This window comes from Anas acuta, chromosome 8, assembly GCF_963932015.1.
Source record: "Anas acuta chromosome 8, bAnaAcu1.1, whole genome shotgun sequence".
Taxonomy (NCBI): Eukaryota; Metazoa; Chordata; class Aves; order Anseriformes; family Anatidae; genus Anas; species Anas acuta.
In genome coordinates this window covers 11,074,656-11,089,137 of record NC_088986.1, presented here as the reverse complement: position 1 = coordinate 11,089,137, position 14,482 = coordinate 11,074,656, and the positions used below count along the sequence as shown (strand labels likewise).

The 14,482-nt window shown below is 55.1% G+C and overlaps 1 protein-coding gene across 7 annotated transcripts in view; it reads left to right on the top strand.

Annotated features, from left to right (window-relative positions):
- Positions 1-2,644: 2,644 nt before the first annotated feature.
- The window catches only part of ST3GAL3 (ST3 beta-galactoside alpha-2,3-sialyltransferase 3), a 175,852-nt gene continuing 164,014 nt past the window's right edge, over positions 2,645-14,482 (top strand). For 3 of the 7 annotated variants that reach the window (XM_068689693.1, XM_068689690.1, XM_068689686.1), the window contains exons 1-2: positions 10,980-11,128; positions 11,211-11,355. In XM_068689693.1, the coding sequence (XP_068545794.1) occupies positions 11,241-11,355 (115 nt within the window). In that variant the 5' untranslated portion in view covers positions 10,980-11,128; positions 11,211-11,240. Of the gene's footprint in view, positions 2,781-4,783; positions 4,805-7,635; positions 7,827-10,978; positions 11,129-11,210; positions 11,356-14,482 lie in introns of those variants that run through there. The other 4 variants (XM_068689688.1, XM_068689689.1, XM_068689687.1 and 1 more) reach the window with 4 other exon arrangements.

Below are 14,482 nucleotides of genomic sequence, written 5' to 3'. Positions count from 1 at the left end.
ACCTGGATGCAGAGTCACGTAGCTCTGTTCTTTGCTTAGTGTTGACTCCTGAATTTCACCTGCTAAACTGTCTGTCGGGGAGATTCTTCTACTTTAGGTCAGGGATTTTTGTTAATGACACACTGAGTGACCTTGAATAAATCGCTTATTCATTGTATTATTACTTCAGCCCATACCTTTGAAGTCTAAAATGCCAGATATTCCTGAAGGCAGCTTTTCTAGTTGGGGAAAATGTTAACGTCTCCTTTTCCCTGACAAGTCTGTAGACATTGCATGGAACCTTTAGGTCTGACTTACTCCACACTTTACGCTAACCTAAGTATTTTAGGTTTGACATGAACAACATGAGGTATTGCTAAAAGTGAAAATGAGCCTTTTTTCTCTTTCCCGTGATCATTCTTCATTTCTTTGCTTCGCTGTTAGAGCTGTTCAGCAGCTTCAGGTTTTTCACTCAGATGAGTAAAGAGTGCTATGCTTGAGGTGGGATAGATGTGTTGTTGTTTGGTTCCAGTAATGAGCATAGCTGAGGTAGGTGTATCAGTAGGTTTCTTTTGACCACACCAGCCTGGTCTGCAGAGGAATGGGAAACATGCACCCGATTGCTATCTTTGAGGCAGATCCATGCATGAATATCGCCACAGCCTCCTTGCTGCAGCATGAGTAATGTGGCCATGCTGAAGTCAAAACTGTTCTGACAGCACCTAGAGAAGGAAGGAAATGTGTGGGAGGGTACTGGAAAAGGATTAAAATGGTACAGAATGTGTGTAGACAAAAAGGAGGAGGTAGGAGAGCCTGAAAAGAGGTCTCCTTAGCCTGCAATTCTGTTTTTAAGAAAAATTCTCAATTCTGCATAGTTCTGGGAACACCTTCAGTACACAATGCAAGTGAGAAATGAAATACGCCTGCTGTCTGTGCTCTTCTACCTGAGCTGCTGGCAGAGTTGCTGTCCTGCATGCCCCTCACACTGCAGGAGGACCCAGCGTCCCAGTAATTCATCTGTGGATGAAAACTTGCAGCTGGCTGAGGGAGGAGCTGTCTCCTTGCTGACTAGGCAAGGCAGATGGCTCGTGTCCTTGGATGTCTTCATACCCCTGCTGAAGTCCTCGGTATACAGTAGGAGAAACCTGTCCTCACAGCTAGAGCCTTTCTGCCAGGCAGCCTCATGTCCAAACAGCACCCCTGGCTGCACCGTGGTGTGTTATACACAAGTACACGTTAGACAAACAAGCTCCTTCCAGAACTATTGCGAATCAAGTCCACAATCTCTGAGGTGCACATGGACCTCCAGCAAAGCCTGAGATGGGGATCAGGTGGTTATGAGTGTGTGCTGAAGCTGGTTCAGCTGCCAGGGCTGTCATTTTCAGCCAGTACCAAAAATGCTGCTGCTCTTGAACACAGTATCCCTGTCCCTTTTCCATTCATTTTAACACTTCACAGCTGGGTTTAACTCAAACTTCATTACTGATACCCACAAGCAGTTACACAAAAAAAAACACAACTGGGGAGTGAGGCTAAGGAACAAAGCATCCTTTGGCTCAGGTGCTGGCTGCAGGTTGCATGCAGGGGGCCATTCATTAGTTTGCAGCCAGCTCTGTGGAAAAGGGGGAGTGGGCCATGCACTGCCTGGCTGCTGGGGGGATGGGGGGATGAGCACCTACACCCCATGGCTTAGTGTGGCTGCTCGGCCCCACAGCGGGGACACAAGGATTGCTTGGCCAGCCCAGCAGAGCCTGGGGATGAAGGAAGGACAAAGGAAGCAGCTGTGGCAGCAGCCAGAGAAGGGGCTGGGGGTGAGTCGTTGCCGGCTTTCTCGTTTCCAGCTGGGTGGATGTTCCCAAACACCATGTAACAGCTGGTGCCTGTGAGGACTGGCAGGGGACTCTTAATTGCTCTTAATTCTGCCTTGCAGTAACACAGGGCGTCCCGCTTGGATCCCTGGTGGAGCAGGGGGCTGCTCTGCTCATCCTGGCAGCAGGGGAGACCCCAGCTCGGGCCCTCAGCGCCGTGAAGGGCCTGGCAAGGGGAAAAGGGACAGAAAAACAGACCTTGGCTCTTCTCCCTCCCCAGCCGGAGAGGCTGAGGGGCTGCCAAGGGCTGTGCGGCAGGGAGAAGAAAGGCGACGTTCATGGGAGCTGCGTGGCTCCGAGCTGCTGGGCTGCGGGCCAGGCACGTCAGCACCTGATGGGCCAGCCCCAGGCAGTGCTGCAGCCCTTGCCTGTTCCGCCTTGGCACGGGGCTTTTCCAGATAAGCTGTACCCAGAGCCGTGGGGGCTCTCCTACCCCACCGCCTGCCTGCTCCGGCCTGGCCTCCTGCTGTGTGGGAGCCTTCCCCAGGAGCCCGGCTCCCGTGGTGCTGCCCCCGCACCAGGCCTGGGGCCGCCTCCCCCGGCCTCTGCCATTTTGTGGGGGCCTGGCTCGCTCCTGGCACAGCCACAGGGACCCCACAAACCATCGGCCTCCAGCCCTGCGCTGGCAGTGCCGGGGCTGCACGGATGGTTCCCAGGAAGAGCAGTGGGGGCATCCCCTCAGGGCTGGGCTGTCCTCGCCTCCCCCGGCACATTCTCCCTCTCCAGGCAGGCTGAGACACCCGGCTCCTTCCTTCTTCCTGGACAGAGGAGCCCTTGTGCGCCGTTCTGGGGAGGCGCTTGGTACCTGGGGGGAGACCTTGCCCTCCCTAGCAAACATGTCTGGCTGCCGCTGGGCCCTGCCCGGCGCCTCAGAGGTGTTTCAGGCTCACCCCTCTCCGAGCACAACCTGCCCCGGAGCCCCAGGAGAAGCAGGTGAGGTCCCTCAGGCTGCCGGCACCCCCTCAGCTCCCGGGGGATGGCTCCGTGCGGGCTGTGACTGCCCCGTGCCTGGAGCACGTCCCTCAGGGAGATGCAGCCCAGCCACCGGGGCCTTGTCCCCAGGGCCACCAGCCCGCGGGTGGCCGGAGGGGTTTGGCCGTGCCAGGGTGCGATGGCCTGGGCAGGAGCACGGCATGGGGTGAGGGGTGAGGGCTGTGGGGTGGGGGTGGCACTGCAGGGCTGGGGCACGGTGCCTGTGACATCCTGGGGTCCGCCGTGGGTCTGCTGGGGACTGGGCTGCTCCCGTCAGCCTAACGGAGCCTGTGGCACCGCTGCCGTCAGCCCACTGCCTCCAGGGATATTTTTAGGGCTGCCCGTGCTGATGAGCAAGAGCTGAGAGGCTGGCTCCGTACCCGGGCGGCGCCGTGCCCCTCGCAGCCCTGCCTCAGCACACAGCTGGTGGGGAGTGTGGGTGGCGTGCGGGGATGCTCAGGGGCTGCGGCCACGGCCCCCGGCTGGGAGAGGCAGCACAGCCTGCCCTGCCCATGGGGCTGCTGGCGGCTGGGCTGGGCTGGTTGTGACCCCACTGTGAGCACGTGTAGCCGGGAGCCAGGAGGATGATCTAGCGTGCATGGAAATCATCTACATGTGCATCGATCCCTGGATGGCACTTCTGGTTTGAGTGCAGAGCTGGCCTTAGGCAAGCAATATGTGAGTAAGTGGCTGTGAAGATGGTAGTGAATACGTGCTGTGGTGTTCCTTCTCCCTCTGGGCTTGCACAGTTTTGCTGTTCTTGTGAAATCAGGTTTGTGACCCCCCCCCAGTTTTCACTGGTCCCCTGTGGCTGCCAGCTCTGCACACCTGCTGCTCAGGGCACTCCGTCAGTGTCCCCTGCCACCAGCCCGTGTCCCGCCAGCACACGCGGTGCCCAGAGCCGTGGGCCACCTGTGCTAACCCCTCGTCATGCTAAGTGGCTGCAGGAACGTGCTGGCTGGCCAAACGCTGAATCTCCCAGAGAGCTTCTCATGCCCTGCAGCAGTGTGAACGCTTGGGCCGCATCCTGCAGCGTGCTGCGGGGCATGGGAATGCTGGGACCAAATGATGGCTGTCAATGATGATGTGAAACCTCTGAAGTGTGCCTATCCCCACGCACCTGTTATGCCCAGCATGACCAAGATGGCACACAGGCATCGTGTCTGTCTGAAATCATGGCAAATGACATTGCTGCCAAGCTCCCATCGGGCACAGCCTGGCTGCTGCAGGACGCAGCTCTCCGGGACTGATGCTGGCTCGCAGCCGTGTCCTCAAGGCACAGGGAAGAGATCAGAACTATGCAAATTGCAGAGGTTTGTAAATCCAGAGTGGGTTCTGTGAACCGCTGGGCTTAATGCTGTGTTTTTTGGCACCAGACCATTTGGGTGCACACAGGAGAGACCAGGAGGAGCACTGAAGGTGCTCAGCGTGGTGCAGGAAGATGGGCGGTGTGTTATGGCCACAGCAGGTGGACCTGGGTTAAGAGGCTTCAGTTCATCGGGCATCCAGGGAGCAGATGGAGATAAGCTGGGCTTTAGGTAGCAGAGTGGGGAGAGAGGACCGCTGCCATGTGGCTCCATCACCACATGAAGCTGCTGAGGCTGCACAAAGGCTTTCTTGCTCCAGCACAGCTAAATTAAAAAGTAGCAGAGCTCCAGGGTGGGAAATGGGGTGGCCCTGGGCAAAGGCCTGGAAACACGCAAGGCCGCCTGCCTGTGTAACACCCCGGGGCCAACCCAGGCTGTGCCTTGTCTGGTTTTAGAAAATTTGTGTGCGAGGGGGTCAAGAAGTCCATCCTCTGGCTGAGCCTCTCCTTTGGGCTGCTGGGGCTGTTTGGATGGGAGAGGAGGAGCTTCCCCGCCCAGCACCCAGTTATCATGGTCTTTGCCCCCAGCGCTGAGCCCTGTGCAGGTTTTCCTTGCAAGGCGAAGGGGAGGCGAAGGCAGAAGGAGTAGCTCCGGGCCATGAGGTGCTGGGTCTCAGAGGTAAGGGGGCAGCGGGAGTGGGATGGGGCATGGGGTTAGGTGCCAAACCGGGGCACGAGAGCCTGCTGGCATCTGCCCTGTGTTCCTGAGGAAGGCAGCGCTCATCTCCGCTACTGCCTGACCCAAACCAACCCAGAACCACCAGGACGAGCAATTTCTCAAAACGGTAGCAGCCCGACCACCAGCTCAAAGGGATAGAGTCAAGGAGAAACAGCAAGCGTGGCAGCCCTTCGTGCCCCAGCCAGCGATGTTGCGTGGTTGGAATGGAATCGGCAGGCCGGCTGAGCCCCTTTAAAGCTGCTGAGCGACACAGAGAGCCTTCGGTGACCGCATGGCTGCGAAACGTACTTAATTTGAAGTTTGTGTTTTTCTGCCCTCAAGTTCTCACCTTTGGACCTTGCACTCCCCTCTGCTGGGCTGAAGCGCGCCCTTAGCATCACTCCATTCCCACCTGAATGGCAGGGGGTGGTCTCGTGATGCAGCTCAGTTGCCCATTCTCCTGTCTCTCAGCCTTATTTTCGCCCCATTTCTGGCTTTAGATACTTTGTCATGGCGGCGGTGCTGCTTCTTCAGATTCCTGTGTCTGTTTTGCAGTTCTGAGACCTGAATCTGGCACAAAATTGGCTTTGCCAGAGCTGCTTCTGCTCGGAAATCCCTTCCCCGCGTCTCTGGCTCACCTCTCGCCTAGCCAAGGCGCTGAGATGCAAGCGCAAGCAGCAGCTGTGCGTGGGGATGGCTCACTCTCTGGCTTTTTTCCTTAAACATTTTTTTTCCCTCCCTCCCCTGCTTTCTGGGAGATGCTCCATCCCACAGTACAGGCCGTCCTGGCTGTTCCCAAGCACCTTCCTCTGCAGCCAGGGCTGTGCCTGCGCCGTGGGTTGGGGTTGTTCTGGCGGGATGTTCGCCTCGCAGCGTGGCAGCAACAGCCCCTTCGGTATTTGGATCAGCAATGTAAGCCTGTCTCTTGTCATCTAGATAATTGATTTTAAAAAATATTAAATGGCACCCGACCAAGAAACAGTCGCTGGGGGTCTAGACGTGTTCCCAGTTGTTGATGTCTCCCCATTAAATCTTGGCTCGTGGACAGACCTCAGAGCTTAGTTGTTAATGCACGCAGTTAATCTAACATGAGCCTTATTAATTCTTTATCGTACATTTTTAAATTAAAATCCTACATCATTGTTGACTCCTATGGAAAAGCCAAAGTGTGCTGCCTGGATGCTCTTACCAGCCAGACCTTTCCTTGTGCCCAAGGAGAAGTTTCTCTGACACAGTCTGTGTTGTGCCGACAGCAGCAGGGTGCTGTTCGCTGCTTTTTTGCCTTCCCATTAACAGCCTGGGCACAAAGCAATCTGCTGTTTCTCTGCTCATGGCTTTAGCTCTTCAAAATATCCTGGCCTCCTACCAGCTGAGTATTTGTTAAAAATTAACGTGTGTGTTTCAACAGGAGCTGCAGTTACCTCACCAAAATGTTGTTCGAGAGATATCTGGGGCTATGTGAGTGGGTCCCCCCACCACCCCGGTGTCCCACCCAGGTTCTTGCCATTGTGGTTCCAGTGGTTTGTGAGATTCAGATTTATTTAACAATCATCTCAGTAATTTGGGTCCACCTTGCTCCTCGCTCCCCCACACTGTTACCTATCAAACAGGCACTTTGTCCATGCCAGGTGCCAAGGACAGCAGCCTGGGTTTGTGCCATGGGCTTGGAGTGGGGAGGGAACAGCACGGGCATGGAGGGAGCCGGGCTCCATCGTCAGCAGTGCACGAGAGAAGCGATGGTGATACCCTGCGTGGGCTGGGACAAAGCCTCACTTCACATCCACCTCCCTGCGGGGCTGCTGGGGAGAAAGAAGCCCCTTGGAGTGGTGAATATTCAAAGGAAGCCTCAGCTGGCTTCTTGAAGGGGCAGAATTAAACGTGGAAACTCCACCCGGCTCGTTACTTTGCCAGGCTGCTTCGCGGTGCGGAGCGCAGGGACTGAGCAGCGCCGCGCTCCTGAGCCGCTGCTGGCGCTGCGCGTGGGCTGGGCGCGGCGTGAGGAGCACCGCGTGCTATTGCACTGACTTCACACCCAAACCAGCCTGAGAGCTGGCAGGCACGGCTGTGCTTTTTGCTGTCCTTTATCGCCTCGCTCAGCCGGCTAATGAGAGCCGGGATGCCCGCTCCCAGAGAGCTCCTAACCTGCTGCAGCTGCCAGGCTCGGCTCGACAGGTCCCCAGAAAGTGTCACCCCTGGTACTCGTGATGCTGGGGCAGGGAGCAGGTGAGGGGTATGCATGGAGAGAGGTGTCCCCAGCAGCCCAGGTGACAAGTGGTGGGGCTGGAGAAGATTTGGGACGACCCCCTGTGAAGGCTGTCTGGTGCTACGGCAGCAAGGACTAAAGCAATCCTTTAAGACAGGGAGTAGGAAAAGGCAGATTTAATCTCCAAGCTTGAGCATTAGGGAGGCTCTTTGTGGGATTCTGCGTCTTGAAAAGGATTCAGGAAAATTGGAGAGGCTGCGTAAATCAGAAATGCAAAAAATGGCTTGAGGGTGGGAGGAAAAGCCTGGCGGTTCGAGAATTAAGCAACTCGGTATATTTTGCTCATCAGGAAGATGGATGGGGGGGGTGTTGCTCGCAGCATATGCACAGTGTCACCAAGAGAAAATGGCAGGCTCTGACAGGCTCTTCAGTCCAGCAGAAGGCAGGGGAGGACAGTACATGTGCGAGCTGAAGCCAGGCAGGGGGTGCGGGCTGCTCGTCCGAGGGACGCCTGACGCAGCCCTGGGAGCGCTGGCAGAGCCAGCTCCCCTCGTCACAGGCAGCCTCGCTCCTTTCTCGGAAAATACGCCCGAGCCAGACGTAGCACGTTGGGATTAAGGCGAGGAAACGCCGCGTGGCGTGCCGGCCGGCGGCTCAGCCTGGCGCAGCGGGACGCCAGGCAGCACCGCTTCATCCCTTCTCCCAAGGAAGACCACGGGGAGCGTGGGGTGGCCGCGATGTGTGCATGCAGGCTGCCGCTGCCCAGCCGCCTGCGCTGCGGTGAGTGTGACTCTGTGCTGCTCAAAACATCTGGAGGGGGGCAGGATTTTTCAGCAGAGGTTGGCTTGTTTGAGCTCGTTTCGCGAGGGACTGCTGCCGGTGCTATTCAGTGGGGCTGCTCTGAGGGCGGCCAGAGCAGCAGAAATGCAAGGTGCTGCCCACAAACTGAGCACGGTGATCCCCAGAGCGCACAGCAGGCGTTTAGGAATAATGCATGACGAGTGTGTGAGATAAAAACAAGTTTGGCTGGAGTGATGGAGACAAAATATGAGTGTGTTACAGCCCACGTTTCATTCCCCGAGCCCGTGCATCAGCAGAGGTAATCCCTGTCTAGCTATTACTGGAAAGAGATCTTTGCTGTGGTATTTAGTGGCATTTAATTAATAATAATGTATTACATTAATTAGTATCAAGGCTGATGCGATGACATGTAATTTGGGGGGAAGGATTACAGCGTGAGTATTAGAATGAGAATTTCTATAGGGCAGAGAGTCAAATGAGGTGAGCAGGCTCGCTGCGGAGGGAGCCTGGAGACAGATGTGTGTGTGGCAACCAGTGTGGATAGTTACAGCACAACTTTATTTACTGCTGAGAAAAGAGCACATCACTGTTATTCACCTTGACGTGTCACACCTTGTGATGTTTGACCTTACCAAACAAAAAGGCAAACAGGTGCTGCTGCGGAGGAAGTGCCTGCGGTTGATGACACCAAGCACAAGCTGCGTTTGCGGAGCAGATTTGATGTGCCAGCCTGCTTTCAGAGGAGGGGAAGGGAGAAGTTCTGCTGAAGGCCTCCAGGATGTGGCCCAGCCCTATCAGGATGTGAGAGCCTGAACAAGAGGAGAGCTTTGACCCTGCATGTTATGTGGGCACTGGGTTGTACCCAGACAGATGTGAGTGCCCAGGGGAGCTGGTAGGGGTGATGCAGGGCAGCTGGGTGTGGGACACCCACAGGCACCACCTGCTCCTGGTCCTGCTGAATTAGCTGCAGTGTGTCCTCTCCCCAAGCCCTTCCTCCAGCCTGCAGGCCAGCGATGCTGTGGGGCATGCTCTGCAAGCACGTGGGCAGACACAGGCTTCATCCCAGGGCTTAGCGGGTTGACTGCAAGTGGGTTTGTGTGGACCAGGATGTGCCCCAGTTCTTGCCCTTTCATTTGGTCAGTTTTACTGGAAAAGCTCCAGTGCGTTCCAGAAAGCAGCACGGCAATATGATAGGATTTAATCAGGCTTAATTATTCCCCTGCTGTCATTCTCCTAGCAACATCCAGCTTGACATCTGCCTGCAAATGAAATGTGTAAGCTAAGTAGGAACATGTTCAGACTGAAGCCCTGCCACTCGAACCAGATCACTCCACTAATCGTTGCTGTAATTCATCTCGTGGCTGTTAGCTGCCAGGTGGTGGTACCTGATTTCCATAAATGCATGGCACTCTCCTCCCTGGGTTTTTCCAGGCAGGTAGGCTGCCTGACTTCACACTGGGCTCCTTCCAGCACACCGACACCTGATAGCATGGGGTAGAGTTTCCGAACGACAAACCCAGGCTCCTTGGCAAGCCCCAGCCTTGTTGTTATCTGCCTCCACACAACAGGTCCCTGCTTATCTGACTCCTCATCAAAATCAGGTCACCTGCTGTGCCCGCCGAGCAGGCAGTTTGAGCTCTGAGTGCATGAGCGGTCAACTTGCGGTGTTTTAGGTGAGGTCAGAACACATCCAGATATGGTGCAGAGATAGGGAGCTTGCGCTACCTGGCCGGAAGGATGGAGAGGTGCAGGGAGAGGCAAGCAAGAGCTGGGTGCTTGTGACTGAGCTGAGGAGCAGTAGGCGGTGAGGCTGCTTGAAGACATGAACCTGCGGGAGCAGCCGTGCAGCTGGAGGGGAGGCAGATATTTCGGATGGGTGAGCATGACCGGTGTCTGAATGTATCAGCCCTCGGGAGGTGGGGGACAGTGTGCTCAGTGGGGGCCAGATCCATGGACTGGGTTGGGCTGCTGTGGTTTTGGCCCCTCTCCACCCCCTGGGATTGCTGGTGCCAGTGATATCCGGGTGTTGGCATGGATCTGTTCAGATTTTGTGTTGTGGAAATTGCATCCAAAGGGCCCAGCGGGTTGTCAGCGTGCCATGTGCATTCCTTGTGTCCCAATGGAGAAGTGTGATGGATCTGTGAGCCCAGCTGCAAGGATGCAGCACATTCAGCAAGCTGGCATGGCTTCATTTGTGCTGAATGTAAAGCTGGGATCTCTGCGGTGCCTCAGAATAGCAGCCCCCCCCCCCCCCCCCCCCCCCAGCTCTCCCTGGGCCCTGTGTGGGCTCTGCCCCTCCCCAGGGGAGTGGGCTGAGCAGGACGCAGCCTGTGCCACCACAATGCTGTCTGCCTGCAGGCACTGGCACCCAGGCTTGCCCACAGCAGGGAATGCCACTGTGCTGACACCAGCCCTACCACAGTCCCTTAATTTCACGTGGCTTTCTGTTTCCTTGCGTTAGCACTGAATCACGGCGAGTGGAAACAGGAAATCACTGCTTTTCATGAATACCCTGAAAACGCGGGGCTGTTCATTACGGTACCTTTTATTTTAGAATAGATATATATTTTCCTCCTCTATTCGTATCTCTTCATCATCCCCTCCCCGCGCCCCTTCCTATCGGACATCTTTCACTCGCTCCCTGCCGAAGGAGCACTGGGGCAAAGCTGGGGGGCTGCTGGGGGTGAGGGTGCGAGGCGCAGACGGGCAAACGCCCCAGAAAGGCCTGGGAGCAGCTCCGGCTGCGTGGCACGAAGGGCGCTGTGCCGGGGGGGAGCCCGGGGATGTGCGGGGAGGGCCGGGCCGGGCCGCGGCGCGGAGCCCCCAGCACGCCCCTAGGCGCAGTGCCGCGCCGTGATTTACCGCGGGGGCTTTGCGCGCCGCGCGCTGATTGGCTGAGCGCCGCGCCGTGATTTAAAGCGGGGGGGGGGGGAGGTAGAAGCACCCCCGCGCATGCGCACCGCCTCCCCACCGCAGCGCCCCTCCGGGGCAGCGGCGCTGCCGGCGCGCCCCCCTCCTACCCTCGGAACTCCTCCCGCGATTGGCGGCGCAGGCCGCCCCCCGCGCTCTCCCATTGGCTGCCGCCGGCCGCTATGCGGGCGGGTTGGCCGCGCCTCGCCCCGCCCCGCCCCGCCATTGGCTGCGCCGCGGGGCCCCCTGCGCGCGGCGGCGGCGGCCGGGGCCGGGGCCGGGGCCGTGGCGGGGCTGTGCCGGGGCCGGTCCCGCAGCTCCCGGCATGGCGGCGGCCCGCGCCCGGCGGCCGAGAGCCCGGGGGCGGCGGGGTGAGGACGGGCGGGGCCGGGGTCGGGGTTGGGGTCGGTGCCGGTGCCCCGCTGACGCTGCCGCTGCCGTTCGGTCCCGCAGGTGCCGTAGCGGAGCGGCCGTGACGCCAGGATGGGGCTGCTGGTGCTGGTGCGCAACGTGCTGCTGGCGCTCTGCCTCTTCCTCGTGCTCGGCTTCCTCTACTACTCCGCCTGGAAGCTGCACCTCCTGCGCTGGGAGGACTCCAGTAAGTGCGGGGACGGGGCCCCGGGGGGGCCGGGGGCAGCCGGGGCGCTGCTTGGGGCGAAAGCAGGGCCACGCTCCCCAAACCCCCATTTGGGACCTCAGCAGAACGGCCCCTTCGAGCTTGTGGCTGCTCATCCTCAGCACAAAGAGGTTACGTGCCAAGGGTTTCCTTCCCTGCATCCTCCCCCCCTTTGCCATCCCCTAAAACAAGCAGAAAAGGATTTTCTCCTCTGGTGGGTTTGGATTCCGTCCCCTGCTCACCTATTTGTCACTCTCTCATCCCGCCGTGCCCTTCAGAAATCCTCACCTCCCACCCCTCCTCCCCGCTGTTACCTGCCAGCTGCCCGGCATCCAAACCCTGTGCCTGGCTCCCGACCCTTTGAAGCCCGAAGAGACATTTGACCTCACCGGATACAATCCGAGGATTGTGCGGCGCGGTAATGCCGCGGGAGGGTTTGGTTGCAGTGGGATAGGAATCATGCTGAGCTTTGATTGCTCAGTTAGTGCTTCCAGTTCTGCTTGTGCCAACTGCTTGCGAGCGAGAATCATTTTTTTGAAATACAAAAACAAGAAGACAACTCTCTCTTCTCCCCTTCCTGCCCAAAATACAATCCGGCCTTCTCCGCAGCTGCTCCATGGGTTGTTTCAGACATCTCGCAGCCAACCCATGCTCTGGATCAGCGGCTGGGAAGCTCTGATCCAGAGGGATTGGGTTTGTGTCCAACAGCAGCCACCGCTCCAATTCTCCTTCCCTGTATTGCGTTTCTGGGCATGCTGCTGGAGGCTCCTGCTGCAATGCCTAATAAGCTGCATGGTATTTTTCTACCTCTGCACGCTCCGTATCTGCTGTTACATGCCCTGAGAAGCTGTGTGTGATGGCAGATGATGGCTCGGAGATGCTCTTTGCACTGATGCAGTGAATTTGAGAGGAGGACTGCTAAGGTGACCTGTGCTGGAACAGGTATCACAAGACTGAACTTCTGCAAGGTGACACGTAGCGTCTTTCTGGACAGGGAGTTTTTTGTTCAGGTTGGTGCTTCAGGGAGAGAGTCAAAATCTTGATGGTGACCTTCTGAAAACTAGCACTTTTGTCAATGATACGTACAAAATCCTTCCCGAATGGAAATAAGTGCAGAATGCAGTTAAAAGAACAGCTTGGTCATGTTATATTGCCAAATTGCCACACGTGCCATCCTTTGCTTCTTTCATAGCATCAGAAATTGTGTTGAGACTTCCCCCAGCCTGTATAACTAGCAAACAAAAAAAATGAAAACCAAACAAAACCCCAACCAAACCAAACAAAACCCCATGTGCACAGCAAAACCCTTCAGGCTGTAACCTGTGTGTGAACTTTGTTAAATGCGGAGGAGGAACCTTGTCTTTGTGCCACGTACCGGGGCGCTGGGGGAGCTTCTACATTTCTTCAGGTTCTGCCTCTGGATTTTGTGGCTGTAGTTTTGTGTGCGATTTCTTGTTTTAAGGCATGGCAGTTTCTTGGGGGTTTTGTGGTCATTTTGTGGTCATACAGCGAAGGTGTAGGCAGAGGTGGATTTCCAGAAATTGAATGCTTCTACTGGAAAAGATGACTTAAGTTAGAATAATTTGTGTTGGGCGTCCTGGCAGCTTCCAGGTACCCAGGGTGTTCTGACAGGAGGTGATGTCACTGTCTTTGTCTTAGGTGTATGTCTACTTTTTATTTTAATCTTGTGTTTTAAACGTGTTCTTCATTTAGTCCTGGAAATTGCAGTGCTTATATTAAACTTCTTCAATGGTTACAAAGCAGTGATGCCGACTTGAAGATTTAGCTTAGCAATCTTTATCAGTTGTCCCAGTTGGTATGCGCTGTACCATCGTTTCTTTTCTTCTAGAGACTTTTATGGATTGTCTTAAATATCACATGCAGCTCCTTGCAAGTTTAGTGCAAGCAGCAGTCAAATGTAAGAGGGAGAGTTTTTATGTGGTTGGTTTTGAAAGCAGTGAAGGTGGTAGCGGTTGTCAGTTGATCATTAGAGTTCTGTTTGTACTAAAAATGTTTTATTTATCATGTAATTTTATACATGAGGAACCTATGCAGACGTGAATTACACATTCAAAATCCTATATTGGGAAACTTGATAGGAGGAGTTAACGTTAAGCTTCTATAAATAAGCATTTGGGAGTTAACAAATAACAGAATTGAGGTTGCTCATTTAACCGTGATTAGGCTTCCTTGAGCACGTGTAACATAATATGGCTTATAAAGTTACAATTTTCTTTTATCTAAAGAAAGCCTTGCCTAATCAGTACAGGAGGCAGATGATGTTTGATAGCTGTGTTTTTATTTCCTACGAATTCCGTCTGTGACCGTGTCAATTTCTTCCTGATACAAGACTCAAGTCGAAAAGGGCAAAACAAAGTTAGCTTTGTTAATTCCTGGGTGTTTAATAATCTGAGAGTATTGATTTTATGTGTATGTCACTTTTTCATTCCATTATTTTCTTTTTTCACATGACCGGTGACTTTGGTGTCGGTGACTCCCTAGTTTCAGTGGTCACATACATTTTTTCTCTAATCCGCTCTTTGTGCCAGCGGAGGCATGAAGCTCAGCTGATCCTGGTATCTGACACCCTCGTAATCTCTTCAGAGACTGCTTTTAGAGAACTTGACACCTGTACTTAACACCGGCCAGAAATCAAAGTTGTCGTAGAGTATGGTGAAAAATACTTCACCTGCTTACTTGGTGCTCGTGTGATTTGTTCACTTAATGTGTTAGAAAACGCCCGTACGTGGCTATTAGGGATTTGAGTGTAAGAACTCTGGTCACACCGAGATGTGGATGCTTGTATGCTCAGCTGCTACGGAAAGAAGCAAACAGTTGAAGTATGTCATTTATTGCCACTTCTGACACCTCCAAGAAGGGAGCTAAACTTCTGAACAGCCTGAAAGATGCACGTCGGTGGTTCTCTTACCATCTCTGCCTGACTTGAAATCTGTCCTCTTTGAGTGATGCCTTCACGAGTTTTGGGAGATCGTTCTCCTTACTGAGTGACTCTACACCTTGCCAAAACACAACGGGGAATTGAAATGAATTAATTCTCTAAGGCTTATCTTTCCTGTGACAGGAATAGACTGAATTCGCTAATGTGAGC